Here is a 21,626-nt window from a genome sequence, read left to right on the forward strand (position 1 = left end):
AATTCCTTTTGTTCCTGTTCGGGTTTTTCTATTAAGGGATTGTCTGTCCGGCAGGGCTCATGGCCGAAAACATCTGAAAGTAGGTCTGCGATGACTAAACAACCTTGATGTTAACTCTACAACAAAGGGGACCGGCAAACTTGTATGTCACCTGCACCTCTCAAGCCGGGCTGTGCTCCAGAAGGTCGGGTAAGGTAGACCAGTTCTAATGCAATAATTTACACATATCCAAATTTGGAAATCTCGTATCCAACTTAAGGGAAATTTGAACTCACTCTAGTGTTAAAGGGTAGAAAAGGCAGCAGAAATCAGTGCCTTTGTCTTGTGGTGTGGAACTCCCTATAAATGTGGTATGAGGTGGGAAGACCTCTGAAGTGGACATAATGACTGTTTTAGGATAGTCAGGCCAAGCAGGGCAGAGGCTACATTAAGACAGAGAGAAAGTGTTACCAGGTAGAAATCGCAGTTGTCCATTGTCTGTATTAAATAAACTACCAGCTTTATTGTCTGTGAGGTCGCCTCCTCACTCAAGGAGATTTTTAAGTGCTTGAGGGAGAAAAACCTGTAGGAAATGATGAAGCCCAGGGAACAGGCCTTGGGAATCTTGGACTGGTACCACAGTGAGCGCCTGGTCAGCTTGGGAGACAGATGCCACAAAGGTGAGGAGGGGCTCCCCCTGTAGCCTCTGTTGCTCACTGTCTGGTCCTTTCAGTTCCTGGGTCACACGAGCTTCCATTGCCAGCCACTCTGCTCCAGTGGTGGTGCCTCCTCTGCCTTCTTCTTTGGTTTGTTGCTGTAATCGTCTCCGGGCACGCCGCCTCCCCTGCCACACTTGGTGCCACAAAGCACAGCGCCAGCTCGCTGATGAGAGGTGTGATGTTTCCTTCCCTGTCTCACCCTGAGACTCTTCTCCAGCCACTTCGGGTTCCATGGGCTTCTGCTCAGCCAACTTGTCTAGACACTTCCAAGTCATCAGGGGCAACTGGCCTGATGGTGCAGAGCTCAGCAAGGCCCTGCCCTGAGACGTCTCTCGAAACTCTATTACCATTTCTTCCACCCCATTTTCACTGTGGTCCCCTGCACATCCCTGCGACTTCTCATTCCCCTCCTCCCAGCTCTTCTCTTGCCCATCTAGTCTCTGTCTTTTGTTTGTCCCTCCCAGGGAAGGGTCTTTGGTCCTGGGACCCTCTGACCTGGGCCTCTTGGTTCCCTGTTCTATATGACATCCAAGCGCTTCCTTTAACACTCGCACAAGAGCCGTAACGATCTGAGGAAAGGGGGCAGGTGGTAAGGGGATGAGCTTGGCAGACAGCAGGGAGCTAGGGGAGCTGGGCTGCAGAAGTGGCAGTAGTCCCCAGTCCCGGCCCCGGAAGGAACGCTGCTGGTACTGGAGGCTTCGGCAGTAACTAGCTGCTGCCCCACAACAGTTCTGCAGACGTCTGGCCACCCGGCTGGTTACATTGGCTGCAACATTGTGACTCAGGTCAAAGGGATCCTGGAGATTCATGGGGCCAAGGCGCAGCCCCTCCCAAAGATCAGAAGGCAGGCCCCCTGACACCAGCAATGCACAACCTTCCCGGAGGGACAGCAGGGAGCCCGAAAGATCCCAGCAAGAAACACAAGAGAAGAACTGGGCCAGCAGAGAACCTGGAAAAGGCAGATTAGGAAAAGGGTGTCTGTCACTTAGAAGCCATAATTGGGACATCCCTGCTGCTACTTCAGTAGGACTTTCTTCCCTTCTTAGGGCTTCAAAAGTGTCCTGAGAAATCCAGCTCCTCAGCCATGTCCTGCCCAGATGCTGCTGCTTGCCCTGGAGAGCAGTGTAACTAGGGAATACACCTCTTACTTAGCTGCCCAAGATATGGTTTTGTCATCCTTAAAACAGCAACCATGAGGGCTGGAGAGATGGCTCAGAGGTTAAGAGCAATGCCTGCTCTTCCAGAGGTCATGAGTTCAATTCCTGGCAACCACATGGTGGCTCACAGCCATCCGTAATGAGATCTAGTGCCCTCTTCTGGTGTGCAGGGATACATGATACATAGAGGCAGAATAATAAATAAATCAAAAAAAAAAAACAACAGTCATGGGGTTAGTGAAGACCGTGCCTATTCTAGAACTTAATATTATTGTTAGTTGTCTCCTAGGTTCCCCAGACTCACTGAGAGGCTCTAGGTTGGTGCTGGGCTCCAGTCGGGACGCATCCTTGGGGAAACTACAGTCCCAGCCATCAACTTCTACCTGCTCCCCTTCACCTGTGACAGTAAGAGAGGGTCAGGCTGGAAGTAGGAAAATTGGGGAAGAACGGGTAGAAAGTGGGGTGACAGTTGAGAAGAGGCTGCGGAGGTGACAGTAGAGGCTGTTCTGCATTACCTGATCTCTGGGTGAGCTGGGCCACAGGAGGAAGCACTGGAGGGTCTCTAGTCTGAAGGAAGTAGATCACTAGCAACGTCAAGGCGTAGTTATTGAGAAGGGGGCCGCCCCCTGAATAATAACCAATAATTCCAGTTAGGAAGAAGTATTTATAATCCCTGGTTCCTGTGCCCACCTTTTTTTCACCCTAAATCCCTCCCTTTGCCTAACACTAGCTCGGGCCAAGTCTGTGCTCTCCTCATTCTCACCTGACAGCCCATTATGCTGAGCCCAGCAGCGTACGGTATACACCAGAGGCCGGACTCGACCATCCATCTCAGAGCAGAGATTCAGGAAACGGGAGTTGTACAAGGCCAGCCTGGGACAATGGAGACACAAAGTTGTTATGGTGTAGGAATTCTTCAGACCTAATATCCTTCTATCTTTCATTATAGACTTAGGACCAGCTAAAATAAGATCCAAAGAGTTTTTCCCAAAGTTTTGCTAAAACACTGGTTATATGAAGGGGAACAAAATAAATAAATCTAGGGAATGTGGTTAAATGATGGGACATTTGCCCAGAGCCTGAGAGGTGGGGTGGGGGGAGTATGTATCAGTGGAACCTTAGGCAACACTACATTCCATATGCTCATTCTATACAGTCACCATTCATAAACCATGCTGCTTATATAGAACTGTTCAATAGCTGGGTATGGTAAGCATATGCCTATAATCCCAGCACTCAGGAGATTGAATAGGGAATATGGAAACCTTGTCTCAAAAGATAGAGGACCAGTGAGACGGCTCAGTGGGTAAGAGTCTGCTACCAAGACTGATACCTCAGTTCAGTCCCTAGCATTCACATGTTACAAGGAGAGAGCTGACTCCCACAAGTTGTTCTCACTACAGAGATGAGATATCACAAACAAACACATAATTTAAAACTTTTTTGAAGCCAGGCATTGGTGGTGCATCCCAGCACTCGGGAGGCAGAGGCCAACTGATCTCTGTGAGTTTGAGACCAGCCTGGTCTACAGAGCAAGTGCCAGGACAGGCTCCAAAGCTACACAGAGAAACCCTGTCTTGAAGAAAAAAAAAAAAAAAAAAAACACAGCACTGCAAACTGCACATTCCTGTAATCCCAGGATTCAGGAGGCTAAGGCAGGAGAATCAAGGGCTGGAGGCCAGTACAGAAGACAGAGCAAGACCCTGACTCACGAGTACAGAACATCCCAACAAAAACAAACACTGAAATGGACTCTAGATAGGAGGTGACATAATTGGAAGAAAGGAAGACTGAACCAAAGAAGAAAAAACTCAATTCCACAGGCATAAACCCTCCATGTCAGGACTCCCTAATCATACATCCCAGACCGTAGGAGCCAGCCTTCCTCAACCCCAACGTGAAAGTACCGGTTACTGAGGGAGATGTCCCCATGAAGACCTGAAGGCCGATGACAGAACTTGACCACAGGGCGCCGGGCAGAAGGCACAGTTTGGACTCTGTACACTCCAGGGACACAGCCCCGAAGAATAGAGCCCACAAGCTCCAACACTGCTGCTGCCTCCTCCTTCTCGTCCTTTGAAGCTTTGCCCAATTTCCCCTCTCCCCTGTCCTCCTGCAGTGGTGAAACTGGAGGCAGGGACTGGGGAGAAGTGACAGTGTCAGAACCCAAAGCAGAATCTGGTGTCTGTGGTGCCAGAGAAGACGTGGTTTCAAGGTCCAGGGCCTCAGAATCTTGGAGAGAAGTTGGAGACGGTGAGTCTAGAGGAGAAGCTGGGGTACAGGCCAGCGCCTGAGGATCCAGGGGGAAAGCAAGTGCTGAGTCCACAGATGGAGCCTCTGGAGTCTCTGGAGCCTGTGGGGCTGGCTGTAGGTGGAGATGAGAGGGAGTGAATGCCCCTCCTCCTCTGTCCTCTAAGTACAGGCTTTACTCTACAGCTTCACATAACCCATTCTCAACAGTGCTTTGAAGCTAGCCAATGGTAGCGCACGTCTTTGATCATAGCACTTGGGAGGCAGAGGAATGCAGATCTCTGTGAGTTCCAGGCCACCCTGGTTTACATAGCAAGTTCTAAGCCAGCCAGAGCTACATAGTGAGACCCAGTCTCCAAAAAAGAAAAGAGGAAAAAAAAAAAAAAACAACACACACACACAATAAAAATCCAACAACAGAATTTGGAAATGTTTTATCTTCCCAACACAACTGTTACCTATTCCAGGCCAACTCATTTTCATTCTATCTAATGTACATCCATATCCACATTTCCAAAATTACAGTAACGCTTCTGGCTAAGTACTATTATGCCTGTTTTATAATCATAAAACTAAAAAACATGAGAGTTTAGGTAAAGCATCTGCCCAAAGTCACATGACTGTATGCTCCCCAGCTCACTCACCTGGGTCTCTTCCATATCATCCAGATCCAAGAAGAGGTCCAGATCACAGCCATGAACATCAAAGCTGTTTATAGAAGAGCCAAAGGGATGCACCACACAGCCTAGGTACCAGAGGATACAGGTCAAAAGACAGTAGGGGGCCAGTAAGATGGCTCAGAAGGTAAAAGCACTTGCCACCAAGTCTGATAACCTGAGTTCGATCCCCAGGACCCATGTGGTGGAAGAAGAGAAGTAACTCCTGAAAGTCACTCTTTGACCTCTGTAAGCATGTGTGTCACTTGTGCACACACATAATAAAGAGGGATAAAAAAGCATGTGTGTCACTTGTGCACACACATAATAAAGAGGGATAAAAAAGACAGGGTCTCGGACCAGGAGACCTCAGCGGTGAGCAGCGCAGCTATGGCCAAGATTAAGGCTCGGGACCTGCGCGGCAAGAAGGAGGAGCTGCTAAAACAACTGGACGATCTGAAGGTGGAGCTGTCCCAACTTCGTGTCGCCAAGGTGACGGGCAGTGCTGCTTCCAAACTCTCCAAGATACGAGTCGTCCAAAAATCCATTGTCCGTGTCCTCACCGTAATTAACCAGACTCAAAAAGAAAACCTCAGGAAATTCTACAAGGGTAAGAAGTACAAGCCTCTAGACCTGCGACCCAAGAAGACTAGAGCTATGCACCGCCAGCTCACCAAACATGAAGAAAAGCTGAAGACCAAGAAGCAGCAGAGGAAGGAGAGGCTGTACCCGCTTCGCAAGTATGCGTTTAAGGCCTGATGAAAAGGCAATAAAGTGCAAGACTGGCTGACAAAAAAAAAAAAAAGACAGGAGGAGCCAGAGAATCAAGGACAAACATCCTGAGGTACAAAGACGGAAGATCAAGCAAATGAAACACAGCCAAGAGAAGACTGAGGGTTCAAACACAGGGGCAGGTAGACCAACAAGGTGTTAGGAAGAGCTCAGCTTTAGAGCAGGAACTCACCAGGGAAGAACTCTGTGAAGACCTCCTGCATCAGGGCCACAACAAGATTCCGAAGCTGCCGCTCAGCCTCAGACAGCTCCCTCAGTTCTACAAGCTTTACCATCTGTGCCTCTACGTCTGTGGCTTCGGCCAGTGCTTGGGCCAGCTGGTGACTATTTGAGTCCACTCCTTTGGGAGACTTGGAGGCTGGGCTCTGGAACTCCTTCTGCTCCCTCGGCCGGACACGCAGCCCATGTTCCCCCAGCCTGTGCTTGGGCTGTGCTAAGACAGCCTCCCGAGCAGTTATATCTCCCATCTCCACGATGGCAAACACCCCCTGGCAAAACATACAAGAGCAAGGATCATGGTTTGGTAATTGACAGTAGAGGAGAATCTTTAAAATGGGAAACAACCAATATACTGGAAGTATTACTTGCTGTTTTTGTAAAAGGTTTTTGTAATATACTTAGATGAGTAATCTCCACTCTTATCCCATACATTTTTATTCCTGGCTGCCAGTTAAAATCTCATCTGTTGCCAGGCATTGGTGGTGTACACCTTTAATCCCAGCACTTGGGAGGCAGAGGCAGGCGGATATCTGTAAGTTCGAGGCCAGCCTGGTCTTCAGAGCAAATTCCGGGGCAGCCACCACTGCCCAGCTCTAGCTCTTTTAACAATAAGAATCCATGGCAGGGGGGGTCCATATGTGGAATTCTGGAGAGATGGATCAGTGGTTAAGAGCACTGCTGCTCTTGCAGAGGACCTGGAATTCAGTTCCCAACACCGACATCAGACAGTCTGAAACCAACCAGCTGCAGATTCATACAATCCAGTGCCCTCTGCTGGCCTCAGCAGGCACCTGTACTCAACATATATACATAACCATACAGAAAACCTTAAGAAAAAAAAAGATCCATGCTGGGGTAAGGTGCTTGCCACCAAACCTGACCACATGAGTTCAGTCCCCTGAGCACAGGACAGACTCCTACACACTGTCCTCTGATTCCCACATGTGCACCATGGGCCATGCATAAAATAAAAAATTTTGTGCACACATAAAAATTTTGCCGGGCATTGGTGGCGCATGCCTTTAATCCCAGCACTTGGGAGGCAGAGGCAGGCGGATATCTGAGTTCAAGGCCAGCCTGATCTCCAGAGCGAGTGCCAGGATAGGCTCCGAAGCTACACAGAGAAACCCTGTCTCGAAAAACCATATATATATATATATATATATATATATTTTTTTTTTTTTTTTTTTTTTTTTTTTTTTTTTTTTTTTTTTTTTTTAGAATCCATGTTGGCTCAGAATGCAGCTCACTGGTACAGAAGTTGTCTACTGTGTAGGAAGCCTTAGATAAAAGCCTTAGCACCAAACTATAACAAATTTTGTAAAAACTCTGCTACTGCTAATAAACTCTAATAAAGCCTGTCTTCAAGGAACTTACCATCTAGAATTAGCAACAATATGACAGCTAAGGCTATTATGATTTGGATGAGCTGAACAGAGCTGAATTAAATTTTTTTTTTTTTTTGAGACAGGGTTTTTCTGTGTAGCTTTGCAGACCAGGCCTGCCTCTGCCTCCCGAGTGCTGGGATTAAAGGCCTGTGCCACAACTGCCAGTGAGATAATTTTTTTTTTAAGGTAAAACATTAGCAGGAGCAAGGCAAACATGAGTGCTTATGGGTAAAAGTGCATGTCCTTTTATATCATCTGTTCCTATAAAAAGGCAGTCTATAAAGTAATTAAGAAAATAGTGCCAGGCTGGAGAGATGGCCGAGAGGTTAAGAGCACTGGCTGCTCTTACAGAGGTCCTGAATTCAATTCCCAGCAACCACATGGTAGCTCACAATGAGATCTGGTGCCCTCTTTTGGCATGCAGACATACACGCAGGCAGAACACTGTGTACATATAGTCAACTACTTTTCAACATAATAGTGAGGAAAGAGCGGGCTTATAGATAAATGATGCTAGGACAACTGGACAGTCATAAGCAAAACAATGTGGACTTTTATGTCATATCATATACACACAATTGCAGTTGTCTCACCAGTACACAAGAAGTGATTGATAAAGGCTATGAGGATGGTTTGGAGATAGACAGAGGCCACTTTCCTAGCATTCAAAAGTCCCATGTGCAATCCCCTAGAACTGAAGGAAAAAAAAAAAAGGGGGGGGGGAGGGATGGCAGTTAGCAGGCAATAGGTCAAGAGCCTTGGCCAAGCCTTTTTTTTTTTACTATTTTTTTTTTTTATTTAGTATACAGTCTTCTGCCCGCATGCCAACAGGGGGTACCAGATCTCATTCAAGGTGGTTGTGAGCCACCATGTGGTTGCTGGGAATTTAACTCAGGACCTCTGGAAGAGCAGTCAGTGCTCTTAACCGCTGAGCCATCTCTCCAGCCCCCACGAGCCTTGGCCAAGCCTTTAACTCCAGCACTCAAGAGGCAGAGGCAGGTGTATCTCTGTGAATCCCAGGTCAGCCTGGTCTACAGAGCGAGTTCTAGGACAGGTTCCAAAGCAATACAGAGAAACCCTGTCTCGAAAAAAACAAACAAAAAAGACACAATGTTTGGTAAACAAGTCCTCCATAATTAACTCTTGTGAATGGATTAAATCCAAGGTGGCAGAAGCTCCCAAAACTAAGCTATTCCAAGTTCTGAAATGTCTACCAAGGATGAGCCACATTAGGAAACTGCCAAAACAGGCTGCTGGTTTCTCTCTTTTATATAAGGCAAATCCATCTGACAAATTAATCCCAAAGACACTCACTCTACCTTGTCCTTGTCCATGACAACATTGGCCACAGGGCCAAAAGTCTGGAAATACTCCGAAAGCTGAGCAGCACCCACATCCCTGGGAAAGCCACTGACAAACACACTTCGAAGTCCCTGGGCCCTTCTGGTAGCTCGTAGTTGTACAAGATCCCGGTGTTTCCGGCCTTTCAAGTGGGCATCTAGGCTGGGTCCTGTAGAGACAAGTGTGCGTGTGACATAAGCATATAAAGTAACTCTTTGTATACCTGTCCCCTTGCTCTCTTCTCTATACATAGAAACCCTGTTCCTTCAAAGACAAAGGGTAACATTTGGACAGAGTTTGATATTCTTCCCCTTTGTCCACACAGTGCATTCTCTAAGAGATTTCCAAGAGGGAGGGCTGCAGTGCAGGTAGTTCTTAAGCCAATGGTATGTGTTAAGCAGAGCGACATCTGCCCACTGTAGAGGAATTAACAAGCAACTTGTCCAAGGTCATATGTAGAAGTAAATAAATTAGGGCCCTGACTAATCCTCAGAGATAAATAGCAGGTATTCCAAATGTATCCTTTTCCCATATATGATGGAAATGATCTCGCCTACCACATAGGTATCATTCACAAACAGCTCTGGCCATCTGGTATGTAGTAAGTGTGGGAAATTAGCTATTAGTATTATTTTATCATCAGCTGCTTAGTGCCATGAAAGTACAGGGACAAGGCACTGTCCTAAATTCCTGGCTTGCCCTGATGGGGCAGGGGGAGGGGAGAAGGGGAAATGTCATTCACAAAGAAAATACCAGAAGACCCTGTTTAGGGGAGATCACATTCTAGACATCAAAAGTAGGATCTGAGATGTCACTAAGTGTCTTTTGGTGTCACAAAATCTCAGTCTGTCTTTCCAAACCCTTTTCCTCACTGGCACCTTCTGCATTCACTCAGGCCACCATGTTTCACTCATCCTCGCCTCTGGAGAAATCCTCCCCATTGGGAGTCTCCAATTGAACTACTGCCTTCTCTGTGATGCTTCAGCTCTGTAAACATACCCATGGTGTACTGAAACTGTCTCAGTGCAGACAGTGAATTCCTGAATCCCTCCCTTCCTGATTCCAGAGACCAGTAAAGCACCAGGCACAGAGCTGATGTTTTAAAACATGTGATGTTTAAAACATCACAAAGGTGATGTTTTAAAAGGAATAGTGAAAGTTTCACTATGGAGCTTTTGCATTGTGAGAAGAACCGGTGAGAATTTCCCCACTCTCCGAATGCCCTGGGACGTACTGAGTGAAAACAGAGGTGGATGACCCTAGTGCCAGCAAAAACTATAACCTAAATAACTCTTTCACTAGCACCTAAAAAGTGAAAGCCTGCAACCTCCCCCTTCCCTCACTAGCCACCGCTTACGGTTGGCTGTAGTAATGTCGCAGAGACAGCAGCGAAAGCGACCACGAGGCAGCGATACGACATCCGAATCCTCCGCCTCCATAGCGATTCTCCGGTATGGGCCGCCTACAACCTCTCCCGCCACCAGTCACTACCAGAACTCACAGCTCAAAATCGCAATGTGTGGGGAAGCCACTTCCGCCAGTGCTGCAGGAAGTGACGCTTGTGTCCGGCGCCAGCATATTCGTCCAGAAACCGTGTTCTTAGGGTTAAGGGTTCCTATTAAGTCAGTTTTAAGAAAGGCCGCCCACCGACGACGCTTATTGGTCTAGGGTTAACTAGTTGGCATGCTCCGTTCCATTCCAGCGTTGATTGGCCCGAAGAATTGTGAATATTCATTAAGCAGCCACAAAGATGGGCTTGCTTCTTGACAGCACAGCTCTTTCTTTGCCAAGTGGTGGCATGCGATCTGCCTTCACTTCACCCCAGACCTGCACCTCAATCTTTTATTTCACCCTGCGAGTAGAAGCGGAGGGTGGGTGTTTCCAATCCTTTGCCTTGTGGAGCTCAGGTACTCCCACATCCTCAGGTCAGTTCCTTTCTGTACAACTGGATCCTCGACAAAACAGTTTTCAGCGCTGTCCGCCCCCTACTCCCTTTCACTTGGACTCAATGAGACCAACAGCAGATGGCTACTATCCCAGTCAAAGTCTGCTCAGCAGTTGTAGCCTTAATGAAGTATATTAACGAGGCCTATTTCAAGGCAGTACAATGAAGAACAGACTACAGTGCTAAGAGATACACATTTATTCAAGGAGGTGGGAGGGGAAGTGCTACAGATCCCCAGTCAGGCACATGAGTCAGTCTCGTAGGTTCAGGAACAAGAGAGGATATGAGAGCTGACCACAGTGACGATAATGAAATGGAAAGGCTATCAGGTGGGTTCACCAGCTTGTTCTGTGATTATCAGGAAACCAGTCTGTGGCCTTGGCTGAGCCATGAGGCCCTTCTATCTCTAAAGTGCCTAAGGAGAATTGGTTGAACTAACCAACTGTTCTAAGGTGTCCCTCCTATTGTACCCTGCTCAGGTATCTGATCCTTACACCAAACCAAAAAAGCAGATGAAATCAAAACAGAAAACAGTACTACTGCACACTCAACAGTGGGGGTAGGTGCTAACACTAGCTGTACAAATCCAGCAGTCTGTATATATATACCACTAAGCTTGAACTGTAAAGTACTGCAGTACCACACCCACAAACACTAAAGTGAAATGCATCTTTGTTTTCAAGACAGGGCTTCTTTGTGTAGCCCTGGCTCTCCTGGAACTCCTTCTACTGTAGATCAAATTGGCCTTGAATTTAAGAGATCTGCCTGCCTCTGACTCCCAAGTGCTGAGATTAAAGGTATGTGTCAACCACCCCCACCTGGTGAGATGCATCTGACCCTGGCTGCTAGAATGCTTAAATGAAAGTGAAGGGCTGAGGATGTAGGTGGTGGCAATAGTAGAGCACGTGAGTAGCATACGCCAGACCCTGGGATCAATTTCTCAGCACCAAAAAGGAGGGAGAGTAAAAGTGGCTAACAGGAAGACATTCTAACCCCCATCTGTGCAGAGTCAAAGCCATTAAAGAGCTCTGAATGAATCTAGACCAAGATGCTGCTTGGACTCCAGCCCCAGTGGGAGAAGCCCGAGTCCCACAAGGATAGTGGCACAAACCACCCCACAGCCCGGCTGCATGTCTCATAACGCTGCTCCTAGAACAAGCGCCATCTGTACCTCTTTCATTGTCTTTTGTCCTCTATTTTCCCTCTCAAAGACACCCCCAACACACACACCACACACCACACACACCACACACCGCACACACCACACACCGCACACACCACACACCGCACACACCACACACCGCACACACCACACACCACACACCGCACGCGCGCAGCAGCAGCAGCAGCAGCAGAGAACAGCTGAGCCTGAGGGCTGAAGAAAACAGCTTTTTATTCTTCACTATAAGAACCAATTACAGAATCGAGGTTAAAAAACGGACAAAAAGATCTTTATTTCTGAGAATTGGCATATAAAAGGCAGAGGGGGGAAGGGGAGGGAAGAAAGAGCGAGCATGGGCTGGGGTTGGATGCCACCTTAGAGCCCTCAAACTAATTAGCAAAGTCCGGACACCGGACAGTAAGAGAAACCCCCAATTAGAAAATAAAGAGAAAAAAAAAAAGGTAGACATGGCAGTGCACTCTCCCTTCCCCCTGCCAGGTACCACCACCTGACATGTTTACTCTTCCCCTCCTCCATCCCTTTTACAAAGGGAGGTAAAATTTTTAAAAAATTTAAAAAACCCTCCCCCCCCCCAGCCCAGCTGTCCAAAACAACTGTGGGTCCCAACCCCCAAATAGGGTAGGTAGACACACAGGCAAGTTCCTGTAGGCTCCCATCACAGGCATGGAGAAGCCCAAAAAGGGGGAGTTACTGGCAATCACCCCAGAGGGTGTCCAAGTCCTCCAAGGACACACCAGTTTCAACCCTCCCTCGATCCTTGAGGTTTGTATGCCTTGGGCACCTACCCCTCTACCTCTCATCCCATCTCCCTCCCCTAAGATGCTCAATCCTCCAGAACAATGGGCTCATTGGTGCTGGCAGGATGTGAGGGTGCTGGCAGAGGAACTGGGGGCCGAACTGCCATCAGTGTTGGCTTCACCTTCAAGGGTAGGTTGGGCCTTCGGGCAGCTCGGCGCATTTCCAGGTGAGTTAGAGCCTTCCTTAAAGCCCTGGTCAAAAAGAGCAAAAGAGGAACAAGTAGGGGCTCCACAGTACACTCTACAATTTTGACACCCGCACTCTTTTCTGTGCTATCTTTCTCAGATACCCCTACTTCCAATGCACCCAACTTGGATTATCAGTCTCTGAGCCCCTCCCATAGTAGACTGCTCCCTACCTGGTATCTTTTGTAGCCACAAATACCACAGGATTGGGAGCATCAGCAGGGTTTAGTTTCTGACGCTTGGCTGCTGGCTGTGAGCTTGAACGAATCCCTGAGGCCAGAGGCCTTCCATTGGCAGAGAAGGGGACCCCTGCCCCTGCCATCTGGAAAAGGATAGGGCAACATAATGAAAGCGCTGCCTCCCTCAGACTCCTATCAGAAACAAAAGCCCACCCCATTCAGCTTTCCCAACTCACAGTTTCATAAGAACGTTTCACCATAATGCCCCCCAGGCCTCGGTTCTGGGTCAGCTGGTTCCTGTTGATTGGTGTCTTGGTGCCCCGAGGTGTTTTTGGTTTCAGAGGTGCCTGGGCCACTAACAGTGAAGGGGGGGAGGAATAGAAAACGTTCACACCTTCTCTTGCCTGTACAGTTTTCCTTACCATTCTTTCTTCCCTCTTTACCCTGGCCCAGCAATTTCCCTTGGTCATCAGACCAGTAGTAATGGAGGAAAAGGCCTACAAGCTACTTAACACATATTTCAAAAACAACATTTGATTATGTTTCCAGATCATAAAATACTTATGAAAAGTCACTGCTATGCCAAAAATGGGCCTCAATAGTAAAACACTTGCCCAGAATATGAGTTCTGGGTTTTGATCGAAAACACCACCACCAAAAAGGAAAAAAAAGAATACATACACACACACACACACAGTTTGGACTCAGGGGGAAAGGAAAACTCAGGGGAAGAAATGGCTCTTGGATAGTAAAACGGCTAGCAGCCTGACACCACCCAAACTGTTTCTCCACCTTCAACCCACCCTGGATCAAGTGTGGTTTCCATCCCATACCCAGATCTTTGACGATAGTTGCCAAGGGCAGCCGCACCGGAGGGTGAATTTTCAGTGGCGTCTTGGCAGCCTTAGGAAGTCGGATAGAGCCTGGAGAAAGATGAAAGCCTCTGGATATTCTGCAGATTTGTTCTGGCTTTTTGAAATGGTCTTGCTGTATATATAGCCCTGGCCAGCCTAGACTCTGCTTCTCCAATACTTGAGTTATGGGCATGTATTAGAATGCCTACCCTACTTGAGTCAGGGTCCTATGTAATCCAGGCTGATCTGGAGCTCACTACCTAGACCAGTCTGATAGGAACTAGGTAGTTATATCTACAGCCTCCAAGGCATGAACCACCAGACATGACAGATCAAAATTTCTGAAGGAACTTCACTTCTCCGGCCTCTTCTAGGGCCAAAAGTTAAACCTTATCTAATAAACACCCTCTGTGGCCTACTATCATTAAACAACAGTCTCTAGCCAGAGCAACTTAGTACTCATCACTACTACCACTCCAGTGCTTACACTCTGCCTTGATGGCATTGGCATTGATAGGTGCATAGGGTCTTCGGGCAGCCCTCCTTGGCTGTAACAGGTCTCTGCACATCCGTCTAGCAAGACGAGTCAGCTTTGTGGTCTGGAGCAAGAAAGTTTGCCTGTTCTTAGCCAGCAACTTGGCCCGGTTAGCGCTGGTTGTATAGGGTGAGAGACTTTGGGCTTCAGGTCTGGATAAATGACCTCTTGAGTGTGGCTCCTGGAGGAATGACATATGAAAAAGGGAAATGGCAAGTCACTCCTTTCCTCCATTTCCTGAAGACAGCAAACTATTCTGCCTGAACTCTACACTAGCACTCCACCCAACTTTCCTGGCTTCTCAACCCTTAGCAAGTGCCTCTGTCCATATGACTGTCTCCATATTAAGGAGTCAGGTTTCTAACCTTTGCCTAAAGCTCATATCTGTCTGTATGTCTACCACTCTCCCCGTCCCCTACCTCTTTTTGCAGTGATTCTTTTCTATTGGTTGAGACGGTGTCTACTATGTAGCCCTGACTAATCTGGAGCTTACTATAAATACCAGACTGGCCTCAAACTCACAGAGACCCACCTGCCCCAGCCACCACACCCAGCTCCCACCAAGTGATTAAGTCTTACTGTAGTGCCCCGAGCTGCTCCTTCAAGCTGGGTTGGGGTCTTCAGTCCCCCATACTTCTTCCAGTAAATCCAGCAGGAAGCACAAAGACGACACTGCATGTTAGGTGGGCCCCAGGCATACCACTGGGCAGACTGTGTAGCTACAGGAACATAGAGAACAGAAACATGCTAGCAGAAAACATGCCACCCGAGCTCCTCAAATTTCTAGGCCAGAGAAACAGGCCATCCTAGGCCACCCACCCCAGCATCCCTGTCCCTCTTTGAAACTCACTGTGGCAGCTCTCACAAGTAAGGCCCTTCTGGAATCCAGCCCCATTCATGCCAGGTTTTGAACCCACAGAAATGATCTGGTTAGGGTTTGGCTTAGTACTAATGAAGGAAACAAGAGAACATAGAAGCTAGTCAAAGAAATAACTCACTTCTATCTGTCCCTCCCTTTCCTACCACCCCACCGCACCCTACCCCATCACTCTCTCTGGAATGCTGGGAATTAAACTAGGACCTTGCCGACAGTAAGCCCATGCTTATCACTGAACTACAGCTTCTACAATTTGCTTCTGCCTCCTGCTCATCCCCAATCACTAAGAAAGAAACAAACTAGGAGAGGAAGAGAAACACTCTCCCTTCCTGCCACACTTACTAGGTGGGGATGTAGACCTGTTTCAGTTTGCTGTCTGCTTCAGCAGCTTTCAATCTTTTCTGTTAGAAGGAAAAAAACAGAAATTCAGACCATCTCAGTACAGATGAAATCAAACAAACCAAAAGGCAGAGAGGTTAGTAGGGGGCCTCTGTCCAACCTCCCGGCCCTAAACCATACCTGCTGAATATACCGATCTGTGGTTTTCCACATGTAATAAAACTGGACTATGCTTGCAAGTGACTTCCAGGGTAGCTAAGAACAGCAAACAGAGGTTGAGATGGCATCTGGCCCTAGGTCCTGACTCCCTGTTCTCACCGCTTCTAGTCCTATTCACTTACAAAGTCCTGGCGGATATCATTGAAATCCTTCCCGTACTTCTCTAGAGCCTCTTCAAATAGCATGGCTTCAGAAGCGGACCACTCCTCCATCTCATCTCGACACAGCACTGGGCCCCCCTGTGGCACCAGGGTTGACATGGCCTTGGCCAAGTCATAGCCATTCTTTTGCAATGTGTCCATGGCATGGAACTACCAAATAGAAAAGAAAACTGATGACTTGCTGCTCTTTGAGTATACCTACTGTCTCCATGACTCCCTCCTCTCCTGCCCCGATATGCCCAACAACTTGTGCTTACCAGGGTGATATCCCGGGATGCAGCAGCTGCACTCATGTGCAAGCTCGGCTGCCGAATGGAGCTGCTGCAGTCTAGGGCTCTTGCAAAGGTTCCCACAGCTCTAAGGAGAGATTGACAAGTCAAGAAGGGAAGAAAAAAGTTCAAGCAGCCTCAGGAACTAAAGAGAAAAAAAAAAACAGATGGGCCTCAGAACAGGGCTCACTCCTCCCCAGCCCATCTTCGGGATCCACCCACCCTCACCGGGCCACCACTAGAAACTGGTCAATCTGCCGGTCTGTGAGAGGGTTGTCTGGGTCCCAGACTTTCATCTCCATCTTCTGTTGGTTTCGATTATCTGATTCACCTGAGGAACCAAGCAGACAGCATCACCAGTGAGGGAGAGAGGGGGAAATAACTGATAATCTTAGTCACTCACAATAACTTCTTCCTCTTCTCTGCTTGGATTCTTTTTTTTTTTTTCCTTTGTTGTTGGTTTTTTCCCCAAGACATGGTTTCTCTGTGTAGCCTTGGCTATTCTGGAACTTACTGTAGACCAGGCTGGCCACAAACTCAGATCCACCTGCTTCTTCCATCAGCCACATCAAGCCTCCGAATTCCCCTCCCAGCTGTGCCCATTCCTCTCTTTCAGGCTCCTAAGTCCCATTCTGGCAAGGTCACAACAGAAAATCTAAGATTGTACAGAAACCCCAAGTCACGAGATCCACAGAAATTTACGTTCCAGCACATCTACTCTGTTGCTTACCTTCTGTCAAGCGATCTGGAATCTCAGCTTGGAATTTGCAACCAACTCTGATCTCCCCTTGATCAGCTAGAAGTGTCTTCTGCACCGGGTCAAACACCAGTGAGTAAAAAAAGCAGTCCTAAAAATGGAGAGAGAGAAGTTGTGGACAGGAGCCCACATGGCAGTGAAGCCCAGCCCTCTTCTCTCAGGATGTCCTTACCTCCTTTTCCAGATACTGGTTCAAGATATCTGTCTCATTCAAAAGAGTTACACTGCACTTCCCCCTAAGACAGGCCAGAAAGTACTGAATGAGCAAGACATACCTTCTACCATCCCCAACACAACACCCGCTTCTCTCCATTTCTAAACAAGGGCACATACAAAGGCCACAGGGACCCAGACCCTCCTATACCTTATGTGGGTGGCAGGTAATGATTCAAACTGCCGAGAAAGAAAGAGCTCTCGGTGTTTCAGTTGATGTCTCTGCTGCTCTGAGACCCCCGGCTGCTTTGATTCCTCCTCAAACTCCCCTAGAGGAAGGAACAAGTCAGAAACAAGGTACTCCGAGGTGGCTAACTAGCTCAGCTAAAGAACACCCTACCTCAGCTGCTGTCTCAGTTCCCTCGGGCATCTCACCCTCACTCGCCCAGCTTTCCCTTTTGGCCTCACGCCTCACTGTGGATGCTCAGTCCTCTCTTTAATTCCATGAAGGGGAGACCTGCATAAGGATGCCATAGAAATGCGCCCCAAACCTAGTTGCCAATGCTGATGCCGCTCTAACACACAAATATAGCCACAATACTGTATGTTACATTTAGCTCTTTCTTGCTGAACCAGCCTGACGTCCTAGAATCCAGCTAAGATGTAAGAACAGCACACAGGATTTATTTATCAGCTCCTCTTCATGCTTCAGGACTCTTTGCTGTACCTGAATATCACATGCAACTGACTTCTCCTTCTCTTTCTACTTGGTTAATAATAGTCTGTGGGGCTTTCAAGAAAAGCACCTCTCAAACCAGAGCCAACACCTTCCTCAAGAGGCAGCAGCTTGCACTGAAATCTTGGTGGAAACAGTTAACCTGGCTAAGTGCCAAACAAAGTGGGCGGGATAGAAACTTAAGCACTTGTTCATTGGTGCATTGTTCCCCTGAAGAACTGGGTGTACCACAGCAAGTGGGGAGGTGGGGGAGGTCCTGTGTCTGTGTAGTAGGCTCCACCTCTCCCTGGTGTGCTCTAGAAAACCCAGGGGAGGGCAAGGAGGACCACACCCCCTACCCATTCTGATTGGACAAAGCCAAGGTCAGCCCCTGCCAGATGGGGCTAGAAACCCCAAAGGGCCAGGAAACTTGGTAGGCCCAGCTCATTAACTCTTTCATGGCTGTGGCCTGAAAAAAGAAAACTTTAGGGAAAAAAAGAGGCAAAGTAGTTAAATGGGAAAAATGAGAAGATGAAGTAAGGCAGATGATAACTGGAATAGAGAGGGAAACAGGAAAGCTCAAGCGCTTTCCTGCCCTCTAGCTTCCGTCAGCTTCGTCAATGTTTTGGCTTCACCTCCAGACGACAGGATAAGCCTCCCCCATTACTATGCAGGATTCTCAAAACAGTATCTTCCTCTCCACCTTGACCATCGCTCACTAACCACTGTCCCAAAGTACCCAAAATGTCCCCACGTGCCTTCTCTAAAGCTCTTTTCATTCCCTATCTAAGTATCTCTCCTTACACACACACACACACACACACACACACACACACACACACACACACACACACACACACACACACCACATTCTGGCTTTTCTGATCATGGTCTCCCCACCCGGCTTCCAGCCCCAGCCCCAACATGTAACAACAGGCCTTGCTCTGCAGACCAGGCACTTCCCACCTCCAAACTCATACCCTGCCTTGGGCGTGTTACCAGGGGAAACACCTGCAGGAACAAGTCTAGTCCTCAGATCCTGGGGAGGGGGGAAAGGGGAAGGAATGAAGACACTCACTAGCATTACTGTCAGCCAGGCTGTTGAGGCTACTAGAAATATCCCTTCTCCTGAAGAGACAGACAACCTTTGCTTCCACATTGCCATTGGCAGTCTAAAGAAGGAAGAAAAACAGGGCAATGAAAATTAGCCATTTGAAAGTGGAGGTACACTAACAGGCACTCTCTAAGGACTTAAGTAGAAGAGGCCAAAAACTCAGCAATGAAGACTTAATATTCAAAGATAATTACAGGACCAATGAGATGGGTCTCCATAAGTTTGCTAACCTGATCACACAGAAAGTTCCAGGCAACCAAGGCTGCAAAATAGACACTGTATATTTAAAAAAACAAAAAAAAAACAACAGAGACAGGATTCTTTTATCCCCAGATGTGAGAATGATAAAGCTTCAGCTAAGCTCTCAGCAGCTCTATACATGGAATGAACGCTCGCTCACCTGTATAGGCTCTAAGCCTAGGTAAGGCTGGCTCTCCCTTCCACTTGGAGTTAGACTCCAGAAGAAAGAAACTGCTCCATTTCTGCTCCACTCACCTTGTTTAGCTCCTCAATCCGTCTAACCAGGTAAGGATTGCTAGAGGAGTTCTCAAAATAGACGTAATCTGTAGAAGGGGGTGGGGAGAAACAAGATCAGAAGAAAACCAGAGCACCCAGAAGAGAAAGTGGATTTGGGTGGACCAAAAAAAGACAAAATGCTAGGTAGAGATGTGGAGATGTGCAAGAGGAAAGACTTAAGAAAAGAAGTATAGCTGGGTGTTGGTGATGCACGCCTTTAATCCCAGCAGAAGCAGGTGGATCTCTGTGAGTTCGAGACCAGCCTGGTCTACAAAAGCGAGTTCCAGGATAGGCTCCAAAGCTACACAGAGAAAAACCTGTCTCGAAAAACCAAAAAAAAAAAAAAAAAAAAGAAAAGAAAATAGGTATTAGAGAAGGTGGTGGCGCATGCATTTAACCCCAGCACTCAGGAGGCAGAGGCAGGTGGTTCCCTGTTGAGTTTGAGACCAGCCTGGTCTACAGAGTTAGTTCCAGGACAGCCTCCAAAGCCGCAGAGAAACTCTGTCTCGAACCCCACCCCCCATCCCCCCACCCCCGCAAAAGAAAAGTATTAGTTGGGCAGTGGTGGCCAACAGCACTCAGGAAGCCGAGGTAAGCAGATCTCTTCCAGTTCGAGGACAGCCTGGTCTATAGAGCAATTTCCAGGACAGCCAAGGATAGACAGAGAAAGCCTGTCTCGAGAAAACAAAAGAAAATAAGTATCAACCGTCTCGAGGAAAAAAAAAAAAAAAAGAACGAGAAAAGAAATAAAAGAATTATCCAGACAGTGATTGCTCACACCTTTAATCCCAGCAGAGGGAGGCAGAGGCAGGTGGATCTGAGTCCGATGCCAACCTGGTCTATTTCCTGAGTTCTAAGACAGCCGGGGGGGGGGGGCGGGGGGGGAGGGAGAAAAGTTTTTACTCCCACCCTTGCAACACTTAGCGCTAAAATCAGATTCTCACTCAAAAGTCAGATCCTAGCACTCAAGAGGATCTCTGAGTTCGAAGCCAGCCTGGTCTACAGAGTGCGTTCCAGGACTGCCAGAGCTACAGAGAATCCCTGTCTCGAAAAACCAAAGAGACAGACAGACAGAGTCGAAAAACCAAGAAGTGAGAGAGGAGGGGGAAAAAGATAACAAGGATTTCCCTGTAGTCCACACAACTCTGCATTGGAGTTGCACCCCTGCGTGGGAGAATTGAGTAAATTGTTCCCCCCACCTCAGGCCTCACCTTCGTGAACGAACAAGCCGCCAAAGAAAAGAAAACCCCTGAGCGACTGGCTCCCCGCAGCTGGCCCCGCAGTCACTCAGTCCCCTTCCAAACCAAGCCTACTTCCCACCCCGGGATCCAGTCGCAGACTCAAGAGCACCGATCGTTGTAGGTAAGCCTCTGCGGGAGACTCGGCTCCCAGTAGCGTCGCCGCCGCGGAACCATAGGTCTCGGTTCCGGTTCCGGTCGGCGCTGTGGCCCCTACGACCCCAGATGTTGCTCCCCGCGCCTGCGGACACCGAGTCTCCCTGGTCCCGTCCCCAACCTCTTCCGCCCGGTGTACTCACCTCCCACACGGTACATGTTAGCCGCCATGGCCGTTCCCGCCGCGGCCTCCGGCCGCACAAAGAGGACCCGGAGGCTCGCGGGGGTAAAGCTTAGCTCCAGACGATGCCCCCAGCGTGGGGCTGACGCTTCGCGGAAGTGTCGATGGGGCCCGCGCAGCCGGCACCTCTGCTCGCTCAGCCGTCGCGGTTCATCACTGCTCGCACGAAGACCACGACGACACTGCTATAGCCTCACGCCCGGGATACCCAGGCCGGCGCCGGTCTGCTCGGCTTCTTCCGGAACGAGCTCGGTTCCTGCCTGACCGGAGACAGATTCCGGCTCCTAGCGTCTTCACCGAGTCCCAGCAGACGCCGTATGGTGCCAGCCCCTGAGAAGGTTTGCCCTGCCCGCGTCCGGGTTCGCCTCCTTCCGGAACACCTTCGGCCGATCCGGAGAACAAGGCCCAGCGCTCGGCTCAGGTCGGAGAGCAAGACCCCGCAGATCGGCCACTTCCGGAAGGAACTCGGCTCTTTTCGCTCAGCCGCGGCCCCGCGCTCGGTTATTTCCGTTGCAGCTCGACCCCGCCCCCGAGGGCGGCAGGGAGCCGCATTTAACTCTTTACTCTATGTGTCCCTGCAGCTCCGACAGTGGCCTCGCAAGGCGCGCGCGCACCCTCGCGCTTCTTGAGGTTATTTGCAAGCCGCTTTGCCTGTTATTTGCATATTTGGTCCGAGCTCCTTTTTTCCCTTCCCGCCCTGCACTTTTTTCTTTCATCCCAACCCTACCGGGCCCCTGAGGCAACCGCCGCA

At 48.7% G+C, this 21,626-nt stretch overlaps 3 protein-coding genes across 5 annotated transcripts; 1 reads left to right on the forward strand and 2 right to left on the reverse strand.

Annotated features, from left to right (window-relative positions):
* Nucleotides 1-473: 473 nt before the first annotated feature.
* Nucleotides 474-10,049, reverse strand: Tut1 (terminal uridylyl transferase 1, U6 snRNA-specific). Its single transcript, XM_027408325.2, has 9 exons — nucleotides 9,859-10,049; nucleotides 8,480-8,670; nucleotides 5,726-6,041; nucleotides 4,750-4,850; nucleotides 3,763-4,220; nucleotides 2,619-2,728; nucleotides 2,371-2,481; nucleotides 2,160-2,252; nucleotides 474-1,647 (listed from the first exon to the last, which is right to left on the reverse strand). Exons 1-9 carry the CDS (start codon nucleotides 9,938-9,940, stop codon nucleotides 524-526), a joined length of 2,586 nt encoding a protein of 861 aa, XP_027264126.1. The 5' UTR covers nucleotides 9,941-10,049; the 3' UTR covers nucleotides 474-523.
* LOC100753244 (60S ribosomal protein L35) lies at nucleotides 5,137-5,551 on the forward strand. The gene has a single exon (XM_027408328.2). The coding sequence runs from the start codon at nucleotides 5,152-5,154 to the stop codon at nucleotides 5,518-5,520; it is 369 nt and encodes a 122-aa protein (XP_027264129.1). The 5' UTR covers nucleotides 5,137-5,151; the 3' UTR covers nucleotides 5,521-5,551.
* A 1,820-nt stretch (nucleotides 10,050-11,869) lies between the features above and the next one.
* Mta2 (metastasis associated 1 family member 2) lies at nucleotides 11,870-21,318 on the reverse strand. 3 transcript variants are annotated; one of them, XM_027408334.2, is made up of 18 exons: nucleotides 20,838-21,318; nucleotides 19,280-19,347; nucleotides 18,749-18,842; nucleotides 17,167-17,284; nucleotides 16,975-17,038; nucleotides 16,776-16,893; nucleotides 16,274-16,376; nucleotides 16,034-16,133; nucleotides 15,738-15,926; nucleotides 15,577-15,651; nucleotides 15,400-15,458; nucleotides 15,031-15,128; nucleotides 14,760-14,899; nucleotides 14,133-14,361; nucleotides 13,625-13,714; nucleotides 13,028-13,146; nucleotides 12,786-12,934; nucleotides 11,870-12,618 (listed from the first exon to the last, which is right to left on the reverse strand). In XM_027408334.2, exons 1-18 carry the CDS (start codon nucleotides 20,863-20,865, stop codon nucleotides 12,453-12,455), a joined length of 2,007 nt encoding a protein of 668 aa, XP_027264135.1. In that variant the 5' UTR covers nucleotides 20,866-21,318; the 3' UTR covers nucleotides 11,870-12,452. The 3 variants fall into 3 exon arrangements, with proteins under 3 accessions (XP_027264135.1, XP_035297880.1, XP_035297879.1); XM_035441989.1 differs by lacking the exon at nucleotides 20,838-21,318 and adding an exon at nucleotides 20,512-20,564; XM_035441988.1 differs by having other exon boundaries at nucleotides 12,475-12,623.
* Nucleotides 21,319-21,626: the final 308 nt, after the last annotated feature.

The sequence above is a fragment of the Cricetulus griseus genome, chromosome 3, assembly GCF_003668045.3.
Source record: "Cricetulus griseus strain 17A/GY chromosome 3, alternate assembly CriGri-PICRH-1.0, whole genome shotgun sequence".
Lineage (NCBI taxonomy): Eukaryota > Metazoa > Chordata > Mammalia > Rodentia > Cricetidae > Cricetulus > Cricetulus griseus.

Excerpts from the sequence above, each read along its gene's own strand:
- Tut1 (XM_027408325.2), bottom strand. The coding sequence starts at position 9,940 with ATGGAGGCGGAGGATTCGGATGTCGTATCGCTGCCTCGTGGTCGCTTT. Across the intron at positions 2,729-3,762 it reads GACATCTCCCTCAGTAACCG|GCTGGCCTTGTACAACTCCC; the intron begins GTACTTTCACGT and ends CCATTGTCCCAG. Across the intron at positions 1,648-2,159 it reads CACCAACCTAGAGCCTCTCA|GTTCTCTGCTGGCCCAGTTC; the intron begins GTGAGTCTGGGG and ends TGCCTTTTCCAG.
- LOC100753244 (XM_027408328.2), top strand. The coding sequence starts at position 5,152 with ATGGCCAAGATTAAGGCTCGGGACCTGCGCGGCAAGAAGGAGGAGCTG.
- Mta2 (XM_027408334.2), bottom strand. The coding sequence starts at position 20,865 with ATGGCGGCTAACATGTACCGTGTGGGAG. Across the intron at positions 19,348-20,837 it reads TAACATGTACCGTGTGGGAG|ATTACGTCTATTTTGAGAAC; the intron begins GTGAGTACACCG and ends CCCCTTCTACAG. Across the intron at positions 12,935-13,027 it reads TGAAACGTTCTTATGAAACT|ATGGCAGGGGCAGGGGTCCC; the intron begins GTGAGTTGGGAA and ends ATCCTTTTCCAG.